General features: G+C 38.0%; 1 protein-coding gene across 5 annotated transcripts in view; it reads left to right on the forward strand.

The window, feature by feature from the left end:
• The window catches only part of LOC106869567 (coronin-1C-A), a 91,356-nt gene that overhangs the window by 13,933 nt on the left and 62,795 nt on the right, over positions 1–14,628 (forward strand). For all 5 annotated transcript variants that reach the window (XM_089341159.1, XM_052976598.2, XM_052976596.2 and 2 more), the window contains exon 2: positions 7,317–8,103. In XM_089341159.1, the coding sequence (XP_089197285.1) occupies positions 7,912–8,103 (192 nt within the window). In that variant the 5' untranslated portion in view covers positions 7,317–7,911. The remainder of the gene's footprint in view (positions 1–7,316; positions 8,104–14,628) is intronic.

Consider the following 14,628-nt stretch of genomic DNA (forward strand, 5'->3'; position numbering starts at 1 on the left):
GCCATTTGTAAAAACTTTTATTTTTTAAAAAAAGAAATCTAAATTTGACTTCCGACTCGGTTTCCTTTGCTGTTTCAGAACAACCTTCAGTCGCTAAAATAATTAGAAAAAAAGTATGAACACCACAACTTTATACTTTGTCTCTTCTATAAATAATTGTCAGTTGTTTTCTTTATCATGATTACTTCCAGCGGTCTTGGGTTCGATTCTCACAGTCCATATAGTTTTTTGTTTTACTGTAACCCGCCCTTCTCTTAAACACAATGTTTTATTAGAATCTTTTTCTTTATTTTCTGATTGTGGTATTAAATGTAATGTAAAATTTACATAAATGATTTCTTGCTAAGACAATGTTACTTCGAATTTCGATAAAAGCTGAGCTTTTGTGACGCTTTTTGCCTTTTTTTAAAATCATTGTGTGAACAAAGTTATTCAGTTTCAACGAAGAGACGAAACCAGTTGGTAAAACGAACGTAAGGAGGTACATTAATCTTTCACAAGAATTCTCGAGACTGTCAGAAAGAATGATTGTTAAATAGCTTCCTCTTTTGAGTTTGTGTGTACTGACGGCTTGTCTTGAATATCATTCGGTTAATGTAGTCAAGTAGATCCGGGGGCAAACCGAGGAGGGGGTCTCGCTAGGGTCTTTCACTACCAGTCATACAATCTGCATAATCCTATATATTTACTTATTTCAACTATGCTATAGTTTTCCCAAGATCTATGCTGTGTGTGTACAAACATACACCCACACACAAATATATACATAAACGCACGCACACACATATATATATACGCACGCACACACAGACACATATATATATATATATATACACACGCACGCACACACACACACATATATACACACATTTTTTTGATATCGCAAAGGGATTAATTGCTGTTTGGTCAGCTGTCGATTTTTACCCATTTCCGTTCTGCCAACATCTTCAACCGCACCATCATTTATCCTTATTTTTTTCTTTTATTTCCCCCCGTCTTTCCATTCTGCACCTCCACTCTATACAAGGCCATAACCACCATCTTCTCTCGTACAAAACACTTGTCCGACACTTACCACCATCGAACCACTCATTACACACCAAGCCAACCATCCGTCCACCACATCTCCATCATGCTTTACCATCGTCTCACCGCCACTTCTATATATTTTTTCTTTTTTTACCCCTTTCCTTCCGACAATAGTATGGGAGTCCTAGGTACAATGACATCTGCTCCAAAACTCTGCTGTACAAAAAGACAAAACCAAAAAATGCATCAAACAATAAAAATAAATGAAAATTGGACGGTCACGGCTGGAATGTCTCCCCCCATTCCATGTGACTTTAGCCTTAAACTTCTATTTTCTCCTTATTTCAAACCTCAGCTCTAACAATCTTTTGCTTTACAGATTCCATGAGAGAACCTCTTTTATCTTTTTTTTATTTCTGATTGCCATTTTATTTGTCTATTTATTTTTCTCCGAAATATACCAATCTCGCCTTATTTAGTCATTTTTCTCGACTCCGGCTGGTCCGACTCTGTAGTTGCTGCTCCACTTCAAATGTCACCACCTCCTCCTCCACCGCCACCACCACTGCTATGACCATCGCCGCCGCCATCAAAGCAACAATAACAAAAAACTACCAGTCACCCACCCACTTTTGTTGTTCTGTTTGCCGATTCGGGTATATTTTTGAATGTTGTTTATTGATACATCTGTTCGATCCTGTTAGGGGTGTGTGTCTGTGTTATTGCCGTGTTAAGCATTACAGATCCGTAATTAAATCTGTTTGTTAATGAAAGACAATTTGCTTTGCGTGTCTAAATAGATTTCATTAAATCTTCCTCTTTCTCTCCCATACACACCCACATTATATATGCATGCACATATATATGTATGTATACATATATACTGATTTGTGAATGTGCATATATATATATATATATATATATATATAATGTGTGTGTGTGTGTGCATACGCTTTTTCAAAAACAAACAAAGAAAGCAATATTCTATATTCTTGAATAATTACAAAATATTCTACAAAAATATATTTTTAAGAAATGGACTTCCGCGACTAGTTTTAACACTGACTGGGCAATTCAATTTTTTTTAAAAATTGAAAAGGTACTGAGACATTTTGCTACAATCATTAATTATGTTTATAATAATTAGTAATATCTATTATAATTAATAATGCCTTTTCTGACGATGTCAACAAAACGTATGATGAGAAATAATATTTTTTTAAAAATACCAACATTTCCATTTAGTAACTTGTATTTTAAGTATAACCTTTTAATTTCTGAAGCAAAAACAAACAAAATAAAACTTAAATCTTCTTCGTAGTCGGTGTTGACTTCGTAAATTTAATTCTTGCGTGTGTCTTGAGTCCTTAACTTTGGAGTTATTTGTAACGTCGCTCCGGTCGAGTTCGGGGCCCGGCTTCAGACACAGTCGCCGCCTCCCTCATAATTTCATTTTAACCTTGACGTCGTTACCATTTTTCACCATTCTTTCGTGCTTTATCATCTGTGAAAGTAGGTTTCAATCAAGCTGCGAACTTTGGTCGCTTTTCTGTTTTTTTCATCGATATTGAATAGCAGCCGCGTGCATGGCGGTGACGAGTGGGTGGGAGCTAAAATATCCTTTGACCCTTTATCTTTCACTACATTTACACATATGTGCATGTATGTCATACATTCGTTCGTTTTCTCTTCTTTTTTTTTTTGTTATGGTTTGGGCGGGAACTGATTTTAAAACCGGATTTTACGGCCGAATACTCTTCCTCACACCAAACCCCACGTTTTTCCGGTTAAGGTTTTTTAAAAATTTTCACAGGTCTTTAATGACCACACACACACGCATACATAAGTCACTGAGGAAGTCTCTACATGCACGCTTGACCTGCTAGAAATAGCTGCCAGGTTTCTCAGATCACATATTATTACAGTCTTTGAAAAGGGATAACTTGGTTAATGTAACCCAAGGTACACAATTACTGAAAAAAATTAGGGGTTAGTCATAGCTAAAATGTTTTTGATCAGGGGCCTGCTTGATTAGGGCTGGCTTTGAGTCTGAACAACACCATCCCTAGGTGTTGTTTCAGGACTGTATGGATGTTATATCAATCCATCCAACCAATGCCAGCATGGAAGATGGACATTAAATAATGATGCTGATGTCTGGTTGTTTAAATCACAAGCACAATCCATGTGACAGGCTTCCACACAGTCTCCATCTACCCAACGTTCATTCACAAGGCTTGGGTTGACCCAAGGTTTGGGTAAAAAAACAATTTGCCCAAAATGCCCAGCAATTTACGGTTGAACCTAGGGCTCCAAGATAGTGAAGCAAACTTCTTGGTTAAGCCTGTGGGCCTATAAGGCATTTGGGGTCAGACTAATGTACGCTTCCTTTACAATTGTGTGAATTGACGGGTTGTGTTGTGATATAAAGGCTCCCTGATTGGTGGTCAGTTGAACAGTGAGATATGTGGATGCATTGAGTGGACGACACCTAATGTTGGAGGCTGACCATCTTGTATTTTCTCTAGGCCAACGAGGAAGCAACTGCACTGTGGTCTGACCTCTGAGAAATAGCAACCAAATCACTCCAACGTTTTTAAAAGGCATGGCTCAGTGGTTAAGAAGTTTGTTTCCTAAGCATGTGATTTGGGATTCAGTTCCACTGTGCAGCTGTCTTCTACTCTAGCCCTGGGTCAATCAAAGCTTTGTGAATAAATTTGACTAACAGAAACTGAAAGAAGCCCATTGTGTTGTGTGTATGTATAAAGTGTATAAATTTGTGTTTGTGTCCTTTTGCCGTGATATCATGTGATGGTTTTCTAGTTTTAGGGAAGTACTACCTTACCTGGAAACTAGTGAAGGTTGGTCACAGGAAGGGCATCCAGCTGTAAAGATACCTGCTTCAACAAATTCCATTTGGTCAATGCAACCATGGAGAAATGATGATGATGATGAGTATATTTTGTTGGAAAAGCTATAAATGGTCATGTGACTAACAAGTTTATTTCTCAATAGAGTAGAGTTGAAAGTTCAATCTCTCACCACAGTACCTTGGGAAAGGGTCTTCTTCTGTAGCATCATTAATGCCCTCTGTTAAATATGGTACCCAGAAACTGGTGTTATGGAATGTATTTGATGTGGATGTGTGTGTGTGTGTGTGGTAAAAGAGGGGTATCTATGTACAATGTATATGTGTGACATGTTATGGTGTGGTGATGTGTGTGAGGTTGTAGATTTCTGATGAAATGGGGGAGTGTATATGTTTGTGCCTGAGCCTGTCTCCATGTGTGTGAGTGAGGTGAGTAATTATGTGTGTGTGTGTGTGTGGTATGTTCAAGTAGTGCAGATGTGTAGGAGGATAGTGTATGATATGGGTGTGTTTATGTGGTGTACGATAGCATGGCGTAATTTAAGCAGAGATACGATCAATGGTATGAGATCAGAGGCATGAAGATTATTGACATTAGTCCGGGTGTACCATGATGTATGAATTGGGAGTAGGTTCATCAAAACTGTGATTATGACTACAGAGGTAGAGAAGGCATGGGACTTGTAAGGAATTGAAGATATGAAGTGGTTGGGGTGGTGATAAAGGGTGGTTGGGGTGGGCAAGGAGAAGGAGAGGTTTGGATAGGTAATTGGTGGCAAAGATGGCAAGAAGATCGAAGGAGGAGGAGGGGAGAGATGGTGAAGGTGAGGGTTGAATGGATAGAATTGCTGAAGGTGAATTGAGTGATGGTAAGAGAGGTGACCATAATACAATCATTGCTGTACTTACTTTAGACTTCATGGGTGGGACCTGTGAACTTGGGCTCTTCCTGGTTCCCATGGCCATTCCTTTGAATATCGGTAAAATTTACTGTCGAAAGTGGCAATTCAAAGTAAGGACAAGCTCAGCAAGGTAAGGGAGATTAGAAGAGCTTCAGGGCTCCCTACATAATGTGGGATGATGGTGAGTTAGGGATTTGATATCTCAAGTGGAGAATGGAGGAGCTTGGTGGGAAGAAGAAGAATGAGTTGGAGAGGTGAAGAATGGGATTTTCTTGAATAGGAGACGGAAGGGTAGTGACTAAGGGCTGGGGAACCTTCTCGAGGGGGTGGCATAATTGCTAGTGGTTATGACGGGGTGACCAGAGTCATTATATTTATGAATTTGGCAAAGGAAATAGGTGGTGGGGTGCGAACAATATAGTTGGGGTCAGTGGGGGAAACGACAAAGTGATGAGATTTTTTTTTATAGTGGTGGACAGAAGAAGTTGAGTAGGGGTGAGGGTCTGATAGAAGGGGTTAATAGAAGAAGGGTGTGTTCTATTGGCTTAATACTTCCTCCCTATAGAGGCCTGTTTACCATACATCTACTTCACCACCTTTATCGGCTGATTTCATCACAATTATATTTTTGCATTGGGGTTGGTCAGTGTGATGTGCTCAGTTTGAGTAACGTTGAAGCAATGCAATCACTTAAAAAAGTCAAAAGAGTACACTGGTGACAGCATCCAGGGTTTCAAATTGACCTGGGGACCAGTATGCAATTGGAGCATTGATGGTCAAAGGTAGTAGAAACCACAGCTGGAAGCCCTTCCTAATGCCAATCATTTTGCAGAGTGCGCTGGGTGCTTTTTTTTATTTGACACCAGATTGCAGTGAGGTCACCAAGTAACTTGCAAGACAAGACCCCCTCAACTGAGTGGGGAGTAGTCGTGAGGGAGGTGGCTTTGTGCCAGGTGTGGAGAGGTTAGGGTATGAATAGAGGGACAGTCGATAACATCGTTGCCAGTGCTAACTTGGAACTTATTTTATCAACCCCAAAAGGATGAAAGGCAAAGTTGACTTCTACGGGATTTGAACTTAAATAATAATTTTTCTTTATTAGCCACAGGGGCATAGATGAGGGAAATCACAAGGACACCGTCCTTAGTTTTTGTGTTGTCCTAAATATTTATTTCCAGCCCTTAAAGAAAAGTATTATAAAGAAAAGTATTATTGTCCTTTTCTTTATAATACTTTTCTTTAAGGGCTGGAAATAAATATTTAGGACAACACAAAAACTAAGGACGGTGTCCTTGTGATTTCCCTCATCTATGCCCCTGTGGCTAATAAAGAAAAATTATTATTTGAGTTCAAATCCCGTAGGAGTCAACTTTGCCTTTCATCCTTTTGGGGTTGATAAAATACGTTCCAAGTTAGCACTGGGAACGATGTTATCGACTGTCCCCTTCCCTAAAACTTCGGGTCTTGTGCCCATAATAGAAAGAATTATCATCATCATCTTTTGGCAGAATGAAAGTCTGTATCACAGAACCGGCGAACATGCCGGACCAGAATTAATATTTCATCGACTGAGATCAAACACCTTTACCGATCGACTTTTGCCTTTTGTTATTCTGCTGACTGGTGGATCGACAAAGTACCAGTCATACACTGTTTCGATATAATCGATCCGTAATAATCTGATTTCTCTCTTCCTTAAAAAAAAAAAAATTGAAATTCATGGCTTTGTTCCTTTGTTAGAGAAGAATTACTCCAATTGGCAGAAACTGCATTCGATGACTTCGACATTTTTATTTACATCTCTTTTTCGTGCCAAAATCAACTTCTTTTTTCCTTCTTCTTTTGCCTTCCTTTCTTCCTTACTTCAGATGATGAGGGAAAATGTACTCGTAATATACTTGAGTTAATTCGATCGCCTTTCACTACACACCTCTTGCAAACTCGTGGCCTCCTGCCAATGTTAAGGAAGAAGAAATCATTAAATATTCCAGCAGATAGGATAGATAGATGGTTATTAAGCTGATAGGCTAAGCTCAACCAGCCCAGCGTTGTTGTAAAAAGGAAGAAACCACCGACATATGGATGACACATCCAATCCTCCTACCACTGCTTCCTCATCCCTCTTAGCCTCTGCTCCCCCCCCTCCCGCCTTTGCCGACTAACCCTCTTTTGTCTACATTTAAGCTTCATACAACCGTCACTCCTCCCCCTCCTACTTTCATTGTTTCCACTTCTTCCTACTCTCCTCTCTCTTCCCTTCTTTTTCCTTTTCTCTCTTCTTCTGCATGTCTCTTTCTTTCTTTCTTTCTTACAACTACTACTATAGCTACTAATAATACAACTACTAATGCTATTATTGTTTTTTTTCCTCTGATTGTTCATATGTTCTTTTGTTTTGTTCTTTAATTCTACTACTTCTGCTGCTGCTAATATGGAGATCGTGTATTTTTCTCCTTCCTTTGTTACTGTGCAATAAACTCATTTTTTCTTTTTCTCTCTCTCTCTCTCTTTTGCAGAGGAAGAAGCTTAGTCTGGGTTCGGGCAATTTGCAGAAAACATCAACGATTACTGGGGAGGACACGGATTCATTATTACCCCTGGTTTGGTACACAGATATTTCTGTTGCAAAGTGGCTTGAACTTATAATAGATACATACATGCATACATAACATAAGAAAATAGACATAGATTAGGAGATAACATTTTATGCCCAGCTAAAAGCACGTGCACATAATATATATATCTTTATGCATATACACCCTCGATCATTCAATACAGTGAGATATACAACTGCAGGCATCTAAATGTATTACATATTAAATGACAGAGAGTTCTTTTAAACCCACCTCCACTAAACTCATTGCCTGTCGACTTGTCCACCTCCCTCTCTCTTCCTTCACGTTTTTAACATTCGTCAAATAACCACACAAGATAGACTTACAAACAGCACTAAACACACACACACACATATATATATATATATATATATATTCATTCCGGCAGGCACACACATACAGACATAGAGTCGAATATCTAGCATTAGATTAGGGCAAGCCACTCTTTACCACATCGTACCAGCAGGATTTATCTCCGCACTTTACATCAACCAGCATGTCGTTTGTGCCAAAGAGTAAATTTCGACATGTCTTCGGCAAAGCACTCCGTCGGGACCAATGCTATGATGGTATCCGTATCACCAAAAGTTCCTGGGATTCTACCTTTACTGCTGTCAACCCGAAGTTTGTGGCCATTATCACCGAATCCGCCGGTGGTGGTTCGTTTCTCGTCCTTCCTTTGGCAAAGGTAACGATTTTTTAAAAAAGAATTATCGATTATAGTGTGTGTGTGTGGAGGGTAATCTTTAAAGTTATTGTTCCTACACAAACTTAAAACAATTAAAGGACAGGTTCATTAATGGTAACTTTTCATAATTGATTTACTAACTTATATTTCAGTGAGTAAATTCAGTTAGACAACCCCTCCCTGTATGTAATACATACACAAGTATATATATATATATGTATACACGTAGAAATCCTGGGGGCGTAAAACAAGTTCTTTCTAACCTTTTCAAAAGGATTTTGTTGACAAAACTTTAAAGATCGCCGTTTATAGAATTGCTTTTTTTATATTTCAGTGAGAAGAAGAAAAAAAAAGAGCATTCGGCGAGGTGTTTGCCCTCTATTTTGATTTTATTTTAGTTGTATTTTCACGATTTTCTAATATATGTGTGTGTGTGTGTGCCTTTATTTGCGAGCACTGGCTGTTGTAATGAAGAAATCTTACGGAAAGGGAATTTATTAAAAACTCCTTTTTTTTCTACTCAAAAATAAATCACACCATCAAATTCAATCCTCATCTCGATTTGTCCTTAACAGAAATATATGGCATTTCATCACATTCGCAGTGTTTGTACACCAGTATCCCCTTCGGTTGTCACCATTCCTCAATATTCCCATAAAAAATAAATAATCTTCTAAACTATTTCAGATTTTAAACCGGTTGAGGCTTTCTTTGTCACTTTTAAGTCTGCCTCCTTTGAAACACTGCGTTAGCGACGAAGGGGTTCTTGGAAATAGATGCAGTTCATAAAAAAAAATGAATTTATTGTTTCTTTTGAAATTAATTTGAGTTTACATTTGAAATAAAAGTGGAACCGTTTAAATTTTTGTGTTGTGTGTTAGTGTGTGTGTATATAGTGCGTGTGTATATATATAGTGTGTGTGTGTGTATGTATATAGTGTGTGTGTGTGTGTATATATATATATAGTGTGTGTGTGTGTATATATATATATATATATATAGTGTGTGTGTATATATATAGTGTGTGTGTGTATATAGTGTGTGTGTAAATGTATGTGTGTGGATTCATGTATTGTCTTCATATTCTTACATCGAAAAGCATTTTTAAAAAGACTACAAATTCTCTTTTACTCCCCGAGGCCTGACTGCAGTAACGGAAACCCCGTAGATACAGATTTAAAAATGTTGCCCATATATGGCACAAGTTAATTCGAAGACCTAGTTTTCGGTAATGACAGTCACGGGCGTGGATAGACCAAGTCGGCTCCTATAACTGTATTGCACAATTATGCATATTAGTGCGGCACAGTGTCAATAGCTAAAAATTATTCCAGTCTTTCCACTAAAATGGTTCGGAGTATAGAGAATCAATTATATTCGAGGCATACTGAGATTCGTGTGTGTATATAATTATATGTGTTAGTGCATGTGTCCGTTATACACGCTGAGAGTTGACGTGTGTGTGGGGGGGGGGGTCCTGGAATAAATTATCTGATGATTTATGCTTCTAATAACCTTCTTCAAACGCACTCACGCGTGTATAAATGTGAAATCATTTCTGTCCCCAAGTTGTTTGTTTAACCTATTTGATCAAAGACCATTTTCGTCTGTCTTAAATGTAGGCACCACACTGTTCAGATTTTGTCTCTTTTTAAAACTGTAGGTTATCATTATTTGAAGGCGATTTAGCTGACATTTCTAGCTGGTTTAGTGACCATTAGCTTAGAAGACCCCCTCACTAACATGTGTTTGCTTTATCTAAGTAACCACTCCATGCTGTCTCTTACATATTTCTGTTTGAACCAAAGAAGAAAAAAAGAGCCTCCACCCAGTCACTGTCTTCCTTCAAACACATCCTACCCTCTTCAAAACGAAAGGACAGATTGCATAACGGAGTCCTATATAGACAGTCTAAAATTAAAACCGGGTTGATTATGCTAAACAACAACACATGTCTGTTTTCGTGCCTGTATATGTAAAGTACATTTATGGGTGTGTGTGCATGTTGGTCTGTTGTAGGTGCATTGTGTGTGTGCATATATATAATATGACTCTCTTAGCAAACATATGTCCATGCTATCATCATTGTATACATCTATTTTCTTTTTTTCTCTCTCATCCTCTTTGTGCGTGTCTATCTTATACACACATATCCATACATATTTAAGTGACAAGTGTATATATATATATATATATATATATATATATGTGCATATACACGGACATATCTTAAAATCTATGCATATATATATATATATATATTTATATACACGCATTTTAGATGTGTGTGTATGTAATATATGTGTGCATATATAGTGTATATGCATATATAGTGTATATATATGTCTATATATAATGAAACGAGCAAAACATCAACTTGCTTCCCTTACACGTGACTAGGGATTGCCTCACTGCCAAATAACACATCCATTCTCTACATAATTTCCTTCCTCTCTCTCTCTCTCTCTCTCTCTTTCTCTCACTCCGTTTCTTCCTCTCTATTTCTCTCCATCCGCGGCTCAGCCTGTCCCATATTTCATAACGTGTTTTCCCTGAACCTTGTTCTTTGTTTTCTTAAGGCTCATTGTTGATAGCTAGACTATATTTTGTCATCTCTTTTCGCTCTCTCTTTCCTCTTTTGTCCACATTTCGTATTATTGATTGTTATAATTAGTAATGGTTAGTAATGGTAATGATAGTGCTACATGCTAAAGCAAAAAAGGAATTTTACGTTGAGCATTGATCCTAGTAATTAGATTTGGAGATAATTGGTGTTTATCTCATTGTTTTATTTATTCTTTTTGTCAGAAATTCAGAAAAGCAACCATGTCGAGAAATAGAAAGGAGGGAACCGCTCGGTTTTCACTCGACCTCTCTCAAAGTGAAAAGCCTTACTGTCTCAAGGGAAAGAACGCTCGATAATGTAGCTTAAAAAAAAGGCGAGATGGTTACGGTTGGACTGCTTACGGTCAGTGGTTACGGTCAATGGTCTGTTTGATCAGAGTCAAAAAGCACGAACCAGCGAGGGAGTGAACATCTGAGTAGTCGATCAAATTGCTAAACATCGAAGCCAAATCTCGATCAAATCACACCCTGCCGTCTTTAACTATGAAGGACACATTGTAGAACATGGTCCTGCATAAGATAGGTTGACCACGTCAGTCTTTGGTCATATGTCTTCTGCTTGCTCGTACAGGGATGGCCAGAGAGAGAGAGAGAGAGAGAGAGAACCTGTGTGGTTGCTCGACTTGGCAGAAATAGCAGCCTAATCTCATTGGAATCCCCTGCTTTTAAACTAGGTGGGACACATTGCATTATGAAGGTCTGTATTCGTTCCTGGGAAACAGTCATGGTTGGAATACCTCTGATCCGTAACCTTTGCCTCATCAAAGGTTATGGATCTAAACAAATTATGAATTTCATGGGCTTAATCTCTATGTGGTTGTTCAACTTGTTAAAAATAACAGCTAAACCTCCTTCGGATCACACAACACATTGCTAATAGATGACACCGTGTAGTCCTAGATACACTGATTGTTCAAAGTGGACCTGAGATTAAACAACAACAACAACAGATTAAGAACTGTATTTCGTGTGTGTGTGTGTGTGTATGTGTGTGTGTGTGTGTGTATGTGTGTTTAGAAACACACATACACCTTGTTATTTCAGAACAAAGGCTGAGTTTTTAAACTTGCAATAGAATGTGTTTGTCCTATCAAGTGTGTATTCAAATAAGTTTCCTCCTCCTCCTCCTCGTTTCACATTTGATTTCCATGCTGTCATGAGTTGGTCAAGTGCTTGCTGCACTCCTTGATGCAGTGGAGGGCCACTTCTCACTTGTCAGTTAACCTTTTGTTTTGGTTTCTATGGTCAAAAACCCTTCCTAACAGCTGCCACTTGGTGCATTTCGTTTTTAGTGGCACCAGCACTTGTGGGGTTGTCAAGTCTTTGACCAGGCTAAAGAGGTTTCTCCATCAAATACTTAACAGATTGTATTTATGGGGGGACATTTTATTGCAGTATCGGTACTACAGTAGACAGTGTGGGAGAATGAGGGACAGTAAGAGGTGTGTAAGTGGTGAGAGTGAACGATGACTGTCAACACCAGACAACCAAATAGTGAGAGTGTAGGAAGTAGAATGTAAGGGAGTGCATTCATCTAATGATGTCCCTTTATGCCTTGAAAGGAACAAGAGAGTTATGATGATAGGGATAAGAGAAGGGTTGAGTGTTTCCTTAAGTGAATAACAGGCTGCAACCATCTTTTGTACCTGCATTTTGTTTCCATAAGTCTAGCAAATGCCACTCCTATTTAGTCACTCTTTGTATGAAGCATCAATGCTGCCTGTCTATTAATCTTGAGATAGGAAACAAACCATTCTCTTTAAATTCTCTCAGTTCTATCTCAATCCATTCTGAAAACTTTGGAATTTGGAAGAAAATTTCCCACCATTTAAGGCCTCTTGATGCCAACTGGAGCCTCCAGTTAACCCTTTTGTTGCCAAATTTCTGTTAAAATATACTGCTTTTGTTTCAATAAATTTAGAAAATAATGAAGAATTTAGTAAAATAACTTTTTGTAATTAAACTAATGTTTGGAACACAAATTAAGAGAATTTTGATGGAAGTTTCTAATTTAAATTGTTTTAAAACAGGAAATTTATAGCATCACATCAGGGCAGTCTTAGGCAGTTTAGTATAAAAGGGGTTAAACGCTCTGAAGAATTACAATGCAAATAGATTCCCAGAAGACCTGATTGGAATATTCAAAGAATTTTATTTAAGTGTCATTATAAATCCCAACTTCATGATAAAAAAGCTTTTAGTTAACCAAAAACTTTTGGTAATGTTAGGTAAACAGAGCTAATGAGGAAATTATGTACTTAGATAAGAATTCTAACCACCCTCCAACCATACTTCAGAGGTCTGTAGGTGGAATAAGCAGAAGAGTATCCAATCTATTCAGAGATATTTGCAATTGAGTTTCTTCCTTTTATCTGGAATATTCCCTATCCACCCATACATACATCTTCAGAGACAAAAAAGAAAAATAATTTGGTTTAATCCATTATTCAAGGTGACTATAGCTACAAGCATAGCCAGGAACTGCCTATTCCTTGTAAGATCCCATTTTCCAACTATGCATAAATACCACAAATTATTCAACATCCATAACATTAAAGTTAGCTATAACAAATTATTTCTTGCCTTATCTAAGCCCAAAAGAAAGCTCTCTCTCTCTCTCTCTCTCCCTCCCTCCCTTTCTATGTTTTCTTTATATATATATATATATATATATATATATATATATATATATAAAAAGAATATTGATATGTGAGTGTGTGCATATATCACATATATCGCACGCATGCACACACAATTCTTTTGAGGTTAAATATGTAGGTGTACATTTATACATGTATAACCACCCTCTTCATAACCAGCTGGTCTTAAACTTCTCTGGCATGGCCTGGAGAACTAAAGACTAATTGGAAGGTGTCGGGAGCTGATCCTTGATGGACATCTATCTGCACTTTAAATATGATTTTGAATTCATTGATAATTCTCACCTTACTGACACCAACTTTGTACATCTGTACCTGCCTTTCACAGCTGTGTGTGTGTGTGATAAAACTGTTATGTCAGCTTGTGTCCCTTTATGTCATGAGAGACAATTTAAATATTCAGTTTAATGAATTTTGAAAACTGAAACCTATTTTATTTGCCTTTTGAAATAATCTGTAATTTTTATTTTGTTTTTAATTTTGATATGGGCTTATCAACTTGAGTGGTTGCAAGCTGGGGTATGTATGTGTTGACTGTATATATGTGTGTTTGTGTGCGTATGTGTGTGTGTGTGTGTGTGTGTTAATGAGTTTCTTTGCTTTTATTATAATGTGGTAGGAGGGGTGTTGTGAAGGCTGATATATAATAATGGTATTAGGATTATCGCGAATTAATAACATAAATATATGTTGAGCTAATAGAGATAAATAAAATAAATACCAGACTGCATTAAGTACTAGGGACAACATGATTGGCCAAAAACCCTTGGAGGTGGTGCTACAGCATGGCCATGGTCCAGCGACTGAAATCAATAAAGGTACACACTGTGTGTGTGAAAATTGCTTTTAGTAGATGATGTACTCATGTGAAAACTCAAGTCTCAAAATGCTGGTGGTGGTGGTGGTGGTGGGGATGCATTTTGGGTCTACTGTAAAAGCCTGATTAGGCCCTGGGGGCTGGGAGAGGGAGGCAAATTCAAAAGCTGCCCCAGGAGGCACACACTGTAGTTACACCAATGGTCTTTCAGAAATGTGTGTTCAAATGATGATGATGGCAATAATGTTGTACATGATTATGATGGCAGGTTTTCATGTCCAAAGGGAAAGCAGCAAGCCCTTAAATGGTTCTGTAAACCAGCCTTTGAATAGCTGGCTCTAGTGCACTCGGGGCAGGTATATAGGCTTTGGTCATGGTGGGATTGTGATGATGACCCCTTCCTTCCTCTGGTGTTCTTTCTTC

The sequence above is a fragment of the Octopus bimaculoides genome, chromosome 24 (assembly GCF_046866305.1).
Source record: "Octopus bimaculoides isolate indiv1 chromosome 24, ASM4686630v1, whole genome shotgun sequence".
Lineage (NCBI taxonomy): Eukaryota > Metazoa > Mollusca > Cephalopoda > Octopoda > Octopodidae > Octopus > Octopus bimaculoides.